Below are 14835 nucleotides of genomic sequence, written 5' to 3'. Positions count from 1 at the left end.
AGTATCGTATTTTTTAAAAATTCTAAATATTAAGCAACTATTTATTTTTACAAATTGTTCACAGTTACAAGCACCACGTTACATTTGGCCTGATGATTTTAGAGCGGTGGTGCAGTGGTTTGCACACTGTGCTACGAACCCCAGCGATTTAAATTCTCAGCCAAGGCTAACATCAGCGGTGAGTAATATGTGAACCGGTCACCAACTTGTACCGACGAGCGTGGTGACGTATGACTAAACAACCAAAGGCTGACACAGTATGTGAGGGGGGCTTCACCCAGCAGTGGATTGACAAAGGGTTGTCCATTCTAGATTTTGTTATTCAACTTGTGCTGTTATGTTTAACTCTTTGTTTTTTTTCGGTAAAGTCACGTCGAAATAATAAAAATAAAATTATATAATAGCATACGACGTTTCGATTGCAACACAAGCAATCATCATCAGGTACAGAAGTGCTGATGATGATTGCTTGTGTTGCAATCGAAACGTCGTATGCTATTATATAATTCTATTTGTATTATTTTTACGTGACTTTACCGAAAAAAACAAAGAGTAATTCCTGCAGTCACGAAAGCACCTAATCAAGTTCTGTTATGTTTAAGCCAAAAACACAAGATGTAAATGTCATGACAGCGAACACTTTACTGTTCAACCACCATTGCAAGCAGGACGAAAGTTAACTTCAGTTCAAACTAGATTCGAAGCTAGCTTACACTGACAATTTAAAGGGGATAAGAGGACTGGGTGATAGTGACACTTTAAGATAACATATGCAGGTGATACTTGTCATCTTAGCACAGTTAGGGACTTCAGAATGACAGCTTTAAATAATCCATAACTGCATTGTGCCGATGTCTAACAGCACAGTAAATAACTAACATCATCATCATCACAACAACTAATACCATTACCACCACTGCAACTAACGCCACGACAACCAACAATACAAAGACATAACAGACTGTTGAGGCAAGTGCTATTAACGAGTACCGATGAAGGCCAGCACGGCACACGAGGAGGTGGGTGGCCAGCACCACGCCCGTCCGCATTTGTGGCGATGTTTACACGCCGCACACTTGAGGCTGAGTCGACCTCGAGAGGCCCTGGACCAGTTCAAATATTCTTCACTGGTGTTGGCTGTGAGCGGGAATTCAAACTCGGGTGGTAGCGCAGCGCCCTAACCGCCACCCACATTATCAATAAAACCACCACAAAAAAAAACCGACTTCATAACTACCATCACCTACCACATTGCTGTATTTTTAGTTTTGCTTTTGTCATTTTGGTGGCCCAAGAAACGCGAGTTCTAACCTGGTTAAACAAATACGCTTGAAACTGAATTTGTCTTCGGAAAAATGTAGTTACCTCAGTTCTTGTGCCGTTACACATCTGCACATTTGCGCGTTTTTATATAAAGTCTAGACATTCCCTAACTACCGATAATATGTGAATGTTTCCATATATACTCGGTAAATTATGTAATCCAACGGTTTGGGTAATGATATTTTTTATTATTCTGAATATTTTCTTTCCATGTGCACTTGCAGGATTTTGGTTTTGCTCTTGCCTTTTTAAATCTCTACCCCTTCTGCGTGCCATTATATTTATATATATTTTTTTAAAGCGAAAGTGTTGCTGACAAAATCGAGTTGCGTTTTTTTTTCACATTGTGCTCATGCACCCCCACTGCCAACACAGTATCTCCAAATAATTGTTTCAGATGTAAAAAAAAAAGTGGTCAGTCACTGCACACTTGTTTTCATGTTTTGTACGAAGGAAAAAAAACAACGGTGGTGGTCGCTTTGGGGGGGGATTAACTCCGAGAGATGGATTTGATGTCATGCTAAGGACTGTGTGTTCCATTAGTCACGATTCTCACGAAGTCTGATGAATGCCACGGCGTAATTCCTGCTCTTAAAAGTTAATCCCCTCACCGCCTCTCCAACGGAAATATTTATTTTTCTAAAATGAACATTCAGCATTGCAAGCCGTATGATAAAATTAGAGAGAAAAAAACTCAACATTTAACCTCGGCGAAATTTAGAACTGACACAATCACGAAAGAATGAATTTGCATAACTTTAGAAAACGTTCAAATCGTGTAAAAAATTATTATACATCAACGATTTTGTAGTAAATTGCTTTTGCTTGTGAATCCAAGGTTCAAAGGATTTGAACTCGATTCCCAATTTTTCACACCAATAAGCCATGAATGCGCCGGTGTAATAATTACATTATGCGAGTATATTTGTATGCAGCATGTGCAACCGTTCACATTCAAGTGTAGGAAAAACATTTTAAAATAATTTTATACTTCAGTCAGAACAAAATACGTTGGAACATCACTTTTTTGTTCTTCGTATTGACTGGCCCCTGTCATATTTTTCCACCGCTAGCTGAGAGACACAAATAAAAAACAAGCACTGCTCCACACTTCCTTGAGTACTGAGAAACTTGCCTCGATTTTAAGTTCATGCCTAAATTGCTCTCACTCCTCTCCTCCCCCAGGAGAATCAATCATCAGGTTACATGAGCAACCCAGTAAAAATTTAACCCTGAAGCAGTGACCTGACGACTCTGTACCCTATGCGATAACAGCATCAAATCGTCAATAAATGCCAACCCATGACAGTAAAAACAGTTTCAGCTCATCAAAGACACCTTTCCACATTGAACAAGCATTGCATTTCTCGACTCGCTCAGCTGTCTTAACAACGCTGGCTTTCGAGTTCACCCTGCCATAAAAAATGTTTGGCTCAAGCGCTACTTTATTGAGCACGAACGAAAACAATGTGATTGAAGATTGAGTGCGCAAGTTCAAATTGCATTCAACTCGTACAATACAGAATAACACTGCAAGTGCATTTGTCGATTACCTCCGCAAAGAGTTAAAAATGAATACAAAATATATTTTCTCTTGTACCATAGTAAAACGGTTCATGTTTTTTTTCAAGTAACATTTCATTAACCTCTACAATTTCCCTGTCTGCACTTGTGTAGCTTCACGCAATTTCCACTCAAAATCATTGGCTATTACCCAGCTTGTATAATGCTTATTAGTTTGGGAAAGTGCTTTGAATGTTTTGTAATAAAAATGTTCATACAATCCCCACCCCTTAATTTGATCTGTTATGAAGGAATAATAGGTCTTAAATGAATAAACATACCAACATGCAGCCCTTTGTTAATCCACTGTTAGATGGAGGCCGGTGAAAGGCATTGGTGATAGGTACCGTTTGACCGTATTTTACCAGGCTGATCTAGTGCGGGTTGGTGAATGGCGGGGGGGGGGGGGGGGCAAAGATCAGTTCAGATGTCGTTTTAGTCATGGCCTGAAATTTAACTCGTGTCAGAGTTATTACTCCGCTACTGACGTTAGCCATGGCCGGGAATCGAACTCAGGCCGACAGATCCATATCACAGCGCCTAACCCCTTGCGCTGCCGCTCCACGTCACCGAGAGCTCCACATCGCGTATTAATTTCAGGAGTGGGGAGGATGCATTATTTATTTATTTGTACACAGTTGCCGAGCACTGGACCCCAAGGCCCAATATGTCAAGTGGCCAGCAGCAAACAGCACTACCCAATGTTCGTAATTAGTGTTCACACGTTGTTGTTGTTTTTTACTCGGCAAGGTTATTTTAAGAAATACTGCAAGTTTAGAACTCGCTCCACCACCATCGCAATGATCATCAGTTATGATTAATACCGCGCCTCCCAATGCAATTGCCCAGAGCAGCCCTGCAGATGACAAATCAATGGTGCCTCGTTCAAGGGATTGCACTGCGCACATTCCAAGAAAAATCCCCCATCATCATTTCTTGCCGACACCGTGGCTCAATCTCCGTAATTAATGCAACTGCCCCTCCTCTATATTTATGACGGGAGAGTGCTGTGTAATTGAGCTTGTCACTGTTGATCCGATCAGTGGACTTTACAAAGTGAAAACACCTCTTCGTGAGCATCCCTTCCACTGCCAAGCATGCTCGGGTTGATGTGCTTTAGATCCTGGCACAGCCAAGGAGCAGGGGCTCCGGTTCATTTTGAGTAATGGACGGCGGCTGCTGTTTTGCTGCCCACCTTTGCCAAGCTGCTAAAAGTGGGCCCTGTTAACACTGCGAAGGGTCACTCTGGATGCAGATGTACAAACACAACGCAATCTTTGCAGCTGTTTTTTTTGCGTTACTTTGTTATAATTTACCATGCTCATTCAGTCCCGTGGTGCAACAATCCATCTAAGCTCCTGCATATGAGCTGTTTTCATGGCTCCATCTCCGTGGTGGACGTACAATCTGGCATGTTCTCTCCTTCATCGTTTAGTCGAGACCATTTAGTGACGTGTCCTGCCCCAATGACACTCCTATTTTTATCGACCAAATAAAAAAATACTTCCTTTTAATGAACCAAAGTTATGAAACTGTCTGGATACTTTGATTTAAACTACAAGCTGCCCCATTTTTTTACAGTTTGCATTACATTATGATCATTTCGTATCACACACAACATTTGTTTAAATAAACAATACCGATTCGCGTCAATAATAAACAAACATTGAAGGGCTGTTAATGGTACTTTTCGGCACACAGAGAATACATCGAACAAACGTGGGCTGGCATATGCCCACACAGTGCATAGCAAAAATATCAGTCAATAACAATACATACTCTCTGGTTCTTTCGGTAAAGTCACATAGATAGAAAAAAAATAATAGAACACACAATACAGTGAGGGAAAAAAAGTATTTGATCCCCTGCTGATTTTGTACGTTTGCCCACTGACAAAGAAATAATCAGTCTATAATTTTTAATGGTAGGTTTATTTGAACAGTGAGAGACAGAATAAAAACAAAATCCAGAAAAACGCATGTCAAAAATGTTATAAATTGATTTGCATTATAATGAGGGAAATAAGTATTTGACCCCTCTGCAAAACATGACTTAGTACTTGGTGGCAAAACCCTTGTTGGCAATCACAGAGGTCAGACATTTCTTGTAGTTGGCCACCAGGTTTGCACACATCTCAGGAGGGATTTGGTCCCACTCCACTTTGCAGATCTTCTCCAAGTCATTAAGGTTTCGAGGCTGACGTTTGGCAACTCGAACCTTCAGCTCCCTCCACAGATTTTCTATGGGATTAAGGTCTGGAGACTGGCTAGGCCACTCCAGGACCTGAATGTGGTTCTTCTTGAGCCACTCCTTTGTTGCCTTGGCCGTGTGTTTTGGGTCATTGTCATGCTGGAATACCCATCCACGACCCATTTTAAATGCCCTGGCTGAGGGAAGGAGGTTCTCACCCAATATTTGACGGTACATGGCCCCGTCCATCGTCCCTTTGATGCGGTGAAGTTGTCCTGTCCCCTTAGCAGAAAAACACCCCCAAAGCATAATGTTTCCACCTCCATGTTTGACGGTGGGGATGGTGTTCTTGGGGTCATAGGCAGCATTCCTCCTCCTCCAAACATGGCGAGTTGAGTTGATGCCAAAGAGCTCCATTTTGGTCTCATCTGACCACAACACTTTCACCCAGTTGTCCTCTGAATCATTCAGATGTTCATTGGAAAACTTCAGACAGGCATGTATATGTGCTTTCTTGGGCAGGGGGACCTTGCGGGCGCTGCAAGATTTCAGTCCTTCACGGCGTAGTTTGTTACCAATTGTTTTCTTGGTGACTATGGTCCCAGCTGCCTTGAGATCATTGACAAGATCCTCCCATGTAGTTATGGGCTGATTCCTCACCGTTCTCATGATCATTGCAACTCCACGAGGTGAGATCTTGCATGGAGCCCCAGGCCGAGGGAGATTGACAGTTCTTTTGTGTTTCTTCCATTTGCGAATAATCGCACCAACTGTTGTCACCTTCTCACCAAGCTGCTTGGCAATGGTCTTGTAGCCCATTCCAGCCTTGTGTAGGTCTACAATCTTGTCCCTGACATCCTTGGAGAGCTCTTTGGTCTTGGCCATGGTGGAGAGTTTGGAATCTGATTGATTGATTGCTTCTGTGGACAGGTGTCTTTTACACAGGTAACAAGCTGAGATTAGGAGCACTCCCTTTAAGAGTGTGCTCCTAATCTCAGCTCGTTACCTGTATAAAAGACACCTGGGAGCCAAAAATCTTTCTGATTGAGAGGGGGTCAAATACTTATTTCCCTCATTAAAATGCAAATAAATTTATAAGTTTTTCTGGATTTTTGTTGTTATTCTGTCTCTCACTGTTCAAATAAACCTACCATTAAAATTATAGACTGATCATTTCTTTGTCAGTGGGCAAACGTACAAAATCAGCAGGGGATCAAATACTTTTTTCCCTCACTGCACATACGCATGCGTTCTGACCAATACTACAGAATTGCTGTTGACTGTTCCTAGCTGCACACAAAAATACACACGTACTAAATCCCAATTGAGTGTGTAGCATGTGCCTCTGTAATAAACAGCAGTGTGTGGTCTGCCCACTCCTACAAGTGCACACGTACAATACACACACACACACACTTAAGAATTGCAGCAGGAAGAGTGCCCCCAGGATGGGTATTTAGGTTTCAGCTTTGTGCAAACACAAGGGATGCTCGGAAGTAAGTTCCACGACGGGATAGTCATTTGTCATCTCCCATTGCTGAAAATGCCACATTTGGGGGGGGGAGGGATGGCGCTGAGATTGTTCTAAAGGGGGATAAACAGCCCTGCATAATGGGAACGCAGACACCAGTTAAAGAGCCGCGGGGAAACTGTTGGAAAGTTTTGTCGCCCGCAAGTGGAATTGCAACTAGAAAAAACACATTAACAACGCAGCGCACAATGGCTGCGATATCATCGCACCTTGGGGATCGTAAAGCCTCGGAAGCTCACACTTTTATTTCCAAAACTAACACGTTTCGTACACGTTGACACAGCAGCACTCATCAGTTGATGGCTGAACTTCATAAGCAAAGCATTTTTCGTAGATGAACCCAACCTGAAGCCATAATTTAACTTTTTTTTCTACATCATCACCATGATCAGCTATGATCTAGGCACCGCTTGATGAAGGCCTACCTAACACACTGCTTCCTGGAGAGTCCTGCGACACACCCATCGATCGAGCTCATGCACACAAGCTGATCTCAAGGCTCCATCTTCGCGGTGGACGTCCTCTCAGGCGTCCTTCCCCCCACGTGGTGGCTAAGGAGATCTTATCTCCCTAGCCTGGTATGCAGAAGGTCGTGGGTTTGATCCCTACCCTGACGCCTCTTCCATATTTGCATGCTCGCCGTCTGGTCGTGTGGATTTTTCTCTAGGTCCTCCGGTTTTTCCCTTCAAATTTAGAATCAACGTGCATTTGTAGTATTTGAATGCTGTACATTTCCACGTGATAATCCATTTCAATTGAGCTATCATTTGTGGCCAGGTCACTGCTGAAAAAGAGCCATATAGCTCATTGGGCCTTTATCTGGTAAAATAAAAAAAAAATTGTTTAGTTTTCAGTTTCAAGAATAGTTTAGTTTGATAGATTAGCTTTGGCTGCCACTCTGTCGTTAGACTCGACCACTGGCCATTATCCCATCTAGCAACGTGTATTGCGCAAGTGCACTTTTCTAAACAGCCAATTTGATGTATCTAACTTGTGTGTGCATATATATGTAAAAGAGAAATACAAAGATCCCCCGTATAGCCTGTACCAGACGACTGAGGCAAGTCCTGTTCGCAAGCACCTATGAAGACCGGAATGGCACACGAGGGGGGTGGGTGGCCAACACCACACCCGGCCACCTTTGTCTCCCCAGTGGCAATGTTTACACATCGCACTAGGTACTAATTTGAAGCTGAGTCGACCTAGGGGAGGCCCAGGACCGGTTCAGGTAATTGTCACTGGTGTTGGCTGTGAGCGGGAATCGAACTCGGAACGGCAGGTTCGTAGCGCATCACGCTAACCGCTACACTCCCGCTCCCCACTATATGTATATACACACACATGTATACAGCCTAGCCTAGCCTAGGCTTAGCTGCACTATGTATCTCAGTCATGCATTACGAAGGGTAAGGCCCAGGGCTGGCCTCCACTAGATCATCGAGGCCCCACAGATCATAGGATCTTGCCTCTAGCTCCATGCCAGAATCAGGGGCCGAAGTGAGCCACTTCTGAGCACTGAAATAAATGCAGCAGCGTAAAAGTGTACGATTATTATTTCATTTTTCTTAGCTCTTTCGGTAAAGTCACGTTGAAGGGAAACAATAAAATAATAAAATATATAAAACAATATATTTTATTGTTTCCCTTCAACGTGACTTTACCGAAAGAGCTAAGAATATGAATTACTGCAGTCACGAAAGCTTTAAATCAAAATTTATTATTTCATTGTTTCCCTTCTACGTGACTTTACCGAAAGAACCAAGAATATGAATCCCTGCAGTCACAAAAGCTTTAAATCAAAATTTTACTTTTAGAGAATTAGAGAATATCCCATTTAAATAATTATGGCAGAAGAACGACACAAAATGGCCTGCCCTTGCTACGCGTGTCACTCGTACCAAATTAGTCGCTCAAACAAGCGACTGCAAAACATAATATGCATTCATAAATTGTTCAAATGCTACTGCATCTCCGGAAGCCATACGCAAAGTGGGGCATGTGCTTCACGGGGACAATAGTTGCGGTATTTTATATTTCGTAAAAGTACGGCATGATTGAGATCACATTATAGAGTGGGGAACAGCAGCCAGTCATTGACATTTTTGTTTGTGCACACTTAACATCAGCAAGGGCCACGGCGGCAAAAGTCAACTGTTGGCGTGTGTTCCTTGCACCTCGACCAGAGGGATCAACATCCAACTGGGTTGTTTCACCATAAAAAATATAAAAAAATTGGCATTTAGGTCGTCCATCAGTCTAAGAACCTTCGGAACCAAAGTTTTCCAGAAAAAAAAAAAACAGGCCGAGAACTGCACTGGTTTCTGCTTACCCAAGATTCATCAGCATGGTTTAACCCTTAAAAAAAAATGCCGGTTGGTTGCCCGGTGTTATAGGCAAAAGCAATTCGTTAAAATATACGCGGTCATTTAGCACTGTAAATTGTGCAGCCCTTTGTCAATCCACTGCTGGACGGAGTCATGGTGGTTATTTGGGGGGTCGTGAAGATTATTTGGCTATACTTCGCCTTGCTGGTCAGTGTGGGTTAGTGAAGGTGGGGAGCACAGACACGGGAGCAGAGAAATACAGTACAACAATAAATTTCATTGCATTGCTTTCTGTTGCCCAACTCATAGAGAAGTACAGAAAAAATATGTATAAAATTACGACTTGCTATTTTGGCAGATGGTGGGCAAGGACCAAACACCAACAAGTAGTAAACAAACACACAGACGATCGTCTGTTGCATCACCACAGCGAAAACTCAAAGCACATCTATGATCAAGGGCCATTGCCTGAAACCCTGCTCATGATAGAATTTTATTCTTGAGGGCAATATTATTACAAACTTTTAAATAATTTATTTCCTCTTCATTACAGTGTTACTGGTGAACGCGCCGAGTATCTGTAATGTAACGTGTTGTGAGCTTTTGTCATTTGCACTTGAGCACCACTGCCAAACGCAGCATCGCGACGTTTGCCGTTCAATTTCGATCGCGAGATCAGATCACATCAGATTGAATCGGATCGGATGAGTATTGGCGGCTGCATAATTTACCCGATGAAGCGGATGTGCGAGAGTAGCAGCAGGAGGCAGACGAGGCGACGGGGACGCTCCATCACGGGGATGTCCGACTGAGCCATGTGCCATGCCAGCGCATCCGTCACGCCGTCCAGGATGCGCCGCACCTTCTCGCTGCTGCTGCTGCTGCTACTGCCGGAACCCTGCTCGCTTCTCCGGCCCTCCAGTGAATAGACAGCCTGGCCTGGCGACATTTGGGGCAGCGTCGACGCCACGTCGGCAATGGACATGGAGCAAGGGTCGGCGGGGTGAGGGGTCGTGATGGCGGTGGCTGTGGCTTGTGCTGAAACCGAAGGGGATGTGGTGTCGGTGGCGGCGGCGGTGGCTGTAGCAGTAGCAAGAGCAGCAGGGCCCATTCCGGACAGCATAGGGATGGGTTGTGAAATTGACGTGGGTGGCGGTGCTGATGGTGGGGGCAGCACCGGAAACAGGCCTGCCACACGCAGAAACGAAAGTCACTCAGCAGAAATTTATGAGCCGCTTCCCCTAGATCAAAAGAACAGAAGGACATTCTTGGATTGAATGCTCACTTGGAGTTAAACTGCAAAAATATGAAGTAGCATGTATGTATGCAACTTCATATTTGGCTAACCGTGTTAACCAGAGGTGCGGGAGAAGGACAAACTAGACACAAAAAGCAGTTCTAAAGAAATTCGTTTTAAATTTTAAATGATAGGCAATTTGATTTAAACAGTTTATCAAATGAAGAGTAGTCATGATTATCATCAGTCATAATCAATGCACTGCTGGATGAAGGCCTCTCCAAGCAGTCACTATCTCTCACAATTCTGCGATGTTATTATCCACACAAGCTGATTTAAACATTCAAGCTCCCGGATGGACATCCTCTCAGATGCAATCAATTCCTTGGCTACCAGTCCATCATTATTTTTGAGTATTAAAAAAATCGCACAGCCTAGTCAAGAGGGCTCAACAACGACTTTGGTGAAACACGTGGAGGAAAGACTGAGTTCAGAATATATAATTACACAATCAATGTTTCTCATTGTTTTGTTATAAGAGAAACAAATTCAAATACAATGTGTTTTTACAGACTTTTTTTGCGACTGAACTGTGTGGCAGGAGCATGAGTTAATACGATTAAGAATTCCAAGGAAATTACATGCAAGCTCCCCCCCTCCTCCCCCCGGTTATTTAAGCCTCTTGTCTTTGGAAGCCATTATCACATTCACGTGGGAGGTAGCTGTGGATTAATTTTCATTGTCATTTTCATGAATATGGCCAAAGGCTCATAGTTGCCTTCGGTTTAGATCATGTGGGAATGTTTTTTTGTTTACATTCTACCTACACAAGCTTTCCCTAAATAAGCTAATTATGATTCAAAACATTGGTCGTGAAATCCTACGTAAAATATATGATCAATAGTAATGATTCAAAACTATAAAAACATTTACCTAGACTAAAAAGTACCTGTGAAATCTCACAATTTACATCCATGCACCAGGACTTAGGGGAGGTCCTGGACAATTTATGATATCATGTGGCATGTGGCTGTGAATTGAACTGGGGTTGCTGGGTTAGTAATGCAGTGTCAACAACACCGCCACCACATACATACACACATACATACAAATCACAGCCGCTATTTGCAAATATTTGATGATGGCTTTCCCACAGCATTTGCACCAAACTAGATTAACTTTGAGGCCACATGAAGTGTTGAAGGTTTGCTGATGGCAGGAGGTCACGGGACAGACTCAGGTGTTATGGGTTAACTGATTGAGATTACTGACAGAGGTGCCACCTGTGCTCCCCACTGTGCCAAAATGGCACACATACAAATACACGGCCACACATATATTCACACGTACACACAGACATCTTACGATTTTGTGAACATATAGAGATATCAGAGCACGTCCATCGCGGAGATGGAAGGATTATATTAAGTCTGGCTCAGCAGCTAGAATTGTTGCTTCGTGAAATCATGCGGGGATGGCGACGACTTGGGGAGGGCCTTCATCCAGCAGCGGATGGATCATGGCTACAGATGACATACTGTATCATCAGGCATGAAAATCATTTACTCGTATCCCTGTTATTCCGCATTCTTTACACATATTTTACAGTGGTATTCACCACGTTGCTTATGACCAAATCACCCGGAATCTGCCCGATCTCGGACGCCAAGCAGGGTTGAGCCTGGATAATTGCTTAGATGGGCGACCACCATGCACAACAGGGTGCTGAGCGGCTACGCTGTAGGCAGCTGAGATACGTTCAGCAAAATGAATGTTTGTAATGTACTTATATGCTCGCACACACAAGCTCCACAACTTCACCAACCTGCACCAGCCAGTGTGGTGTCGAACGCTCAAAAAAGCCCCCACAACCTGCACAGATGAGGCCCTCATCTAGCAGTGGAATTGCAAAGACACGTACTCATCACATCAATAGCACCACCATGCTGCTCTGTTTAGTAAAAAGGTATTTTATAACTCTAAAACATGAATGTGAGAAATATTGTGAAGCATGACACCAAAGAACAATGATCCATTCCAGGAAGCTAAGTTAATGCATTTAATTATCGGTTTAAGTACACAAACAAGTCACTTGCCGAAGTTGACTAGACTATGCGACTGCATAATATTGTTGCTTTGTTTTAAATGTGAAAAAAAAATTATGTTGCTAATAACCTCCATAACTATATTCAACGAACTCTAAAAAAATAGCACTACTGAATGAAAAACTAATGCAAGGTAGTTTAATTACCGAGAACTACAAACAGAAAGTGTAAGTTAAACAGAGATCACTAATATTTTCTTTCACCACGACAAATATTCCGAGTAGACAAAAATATCAGAGTATATTGCAAATTAGTTTCAAGCACGAACATTTCGTGTAGATAATAAAAACAAAGCACCCAATAAAATATATGCAGATTTTCACGTATATGTGTACTTACACTTATTAATGGCCTTCAAATTTCAGCCCATTATTTGGCAAATTTAGGCGCAAACACCACGATGAGCAAATGCATACAAGTGTAACAACAACTGATGTTTAATTAGCGGCGGCAGCTGAAATTTGTTAAAACATAAAAAAAGCAATGACACTTGCTAATGAGGTGGAAAAAAATGGCTGTTTATCTGGCGACTTGCCCCTGATTTTGTGAAGAGCCCTTATATTTAGAATCCTGTCTGGAATCACCAAGCAATACGAGACATGTATCTCCTTCGAAGCTCCAAAAATACTGGGCTCACAATTGACGGCTACACCACTCCTCAGTAGTGTCGGGCCCTCTTTGGTGAAAGAAGGCTTGATGTTCTTCCAACGTGGTCATGCTTCCTGTTCAAAACTCAAGACAAGCCACAGTGGTGCGATTGTAGTCATGCAATCCAAATTATGGACCATATAGTAAACAACTGCAGTCAGTGCTTCTTCAACAGAGGAAGAGAAAACTGACATGAAATCTCTCCTGAAGCCCTCTCACTGGTATATATCTCCTGAACACATTGCTGCAAAATGCAAGAATAGCATATGGGCAATGTTAGTCTAATACCAATGTTGGCTATAGGCACCGTAAGTCTATAGAACACATGATAAACAACTGCAGTCTGCAAAACAACGCAAACATTCCCCTAAAGCCCTCTCAGTGTGGCTGGCAGACCTCTAAATTGGCATTTATCTCCTGAACATATCGGCCCACCATATGCAAGGATAGAAAGCACCACATGCACAGGGCTTATTTAACAAACAGCCACGTGGCTCTGAGTAACAAAGGAACGAGGTGCGATGCTATTATTTGTTTTTTCTGCCGTGACACGAGTTTGGTATCAAGAATTCCGTTGTTACTAGGCAAATGGGAGCATGTGCGTGACAAAATTCCCTCGCTCTCTTATCACGTCACTAAAACCCTGATGCGGTGAAGGTAAGCAACAAGGTTTACATTACCAAACGAGTCAGATCACTTTCAGCAGCGCAATTGGAAAGTGGAGTGCAATAACAATGTGTAATACAATTGTTTTTAATAATTGGAATTTCATTATTGGTATGATATCAATGTGCAACGTTAATGTAATATGAGCAATATAGCACAGCTGAATTCATTTTGCTCCATTCGAAAATAGGCAAACATAATTTAGCAAACAGTGGTGTAGTATAATGTAATTGTTCAATGTCTGCGTTGGATTTGGAATTGAAATAGCTGAGTACCAAGGACAATTGCTAAATCCCATTGGCAATCAATGACGCAGATGACAAGAGGAAAAAAAAAATAGGCTGAGCATCAGTAAAACACGTCTATACTCTACGTCAGAATACAAAGGTGAATTTGGACCCTGTTGCTGTGCTACGTGGAAGCAGGCAACACTTTGGGACCCATCTACCCGCTAAAGCAATAAAGAAAAAATCGTGCATTCGCATAGAGATTATGTAACGATTTTTTCCAACACCATGAGCGGCACGGAGAGCGATGAAGCAGCCCGTGAAGGCCAAACCGAAAAGCGTGTTGGCAACTCGTCCGTTATGCTCTGGCGTTGTGTTGTCAAGCTTTGGGCAACTCTGATTAATTTGGCCGCCTTTCATGAGGGTAAGTTGCTCGTCGCAATACGACTTTAAACAAAATATTAATTTGTAACGGATCACCTTTACAAGAGTTATCATGCCTCCACACCCACCCCGACAAACAGACGAATGGAACCTGCTGAGTAAACGCTTTTAAGCCAAGTTGAAAAGCATTAAAAACCCAATGAAAAAACAGTCTTGCCTCATGCACGTTATTAATAACTTGGTGTGAACGTCTACAAGGGGAAACCTCGTTTGCCACACAGTGTTAGATAAAACTTGGCAATTTTACAATACTGATGGCACCCGATGGAAGAATACTCTTAAAGCACCTGTATAATGAGATCACTTTGGTGGAAAAGCAATATGATTATGGGGAAAGATATTGTCTCCTGTGCCAGAGGAGATTAAGGAGGGATATGTTCCAGGGAACACAATACAGACGGCTGAAACCAAGAAAATCGTGGGATGAGGATGTGCGGATCTCCAACACAATGAACAAGTCGCATCTTTCAGCCACAATTAAGCGTTTCAATTAATTGCACACTTAAGCTTTGTATCAGAAAAAATAATGCCACATGCAGCATGCAAAAATAAAAATGTCAAAGATCACAGGGGAAAA

General features: G+C 42.6%; 1 protein-coding gene across 8 annotated transcripts in view; it reads right to left on the bottom strand.

Annotated features, from left to right (window-relative positions):
• The window catches only part of LOC116947742 (estrogen receptor beta), a 146642-nt gene that overhangs the window by 13137 nt on the left and 118670 nt on the right, over positions 1 to 14835 (bottom strand). For all 8 annotated transcript variants that reach the window (XM_076070808.1, XM_076070809.1, XM_076070811.1 and 5 more), the window contains one exon: positions 9663 to 10119. In XM_076070808.1, coding sequence (XP_075926923.1) covers positions 9663 to 10119 — 457 coding nt within the window. The remainder of the gene's footprint in view (positions 1 to 9662; positions 10120 to 14835) is intronic.

The sequence above is a fragment of the Petromyzon marinus genome, chromosome 31 (genome assembly GCF_048934315.1).
Source record: "Petromyzon marinus isolate PM22_M1 ecotype Great Lakes invasive population chromosome 31, UKy_Petmar_22M1.pri1.0, whole genome shotgun sequence".
NCBI classification, from domain to species: domain Eukaryota; kingdom Metazoa; phylum Chordata; class Hyperoartia; order Petromyzontiformes; family Petromyzontidae; genus Petromyzon; species Petromyzon marinus.
Note: the sequence above shows the minus strand (reverse complement) of the source record. Positions and strands in the feature narration are given on the sequence as shown.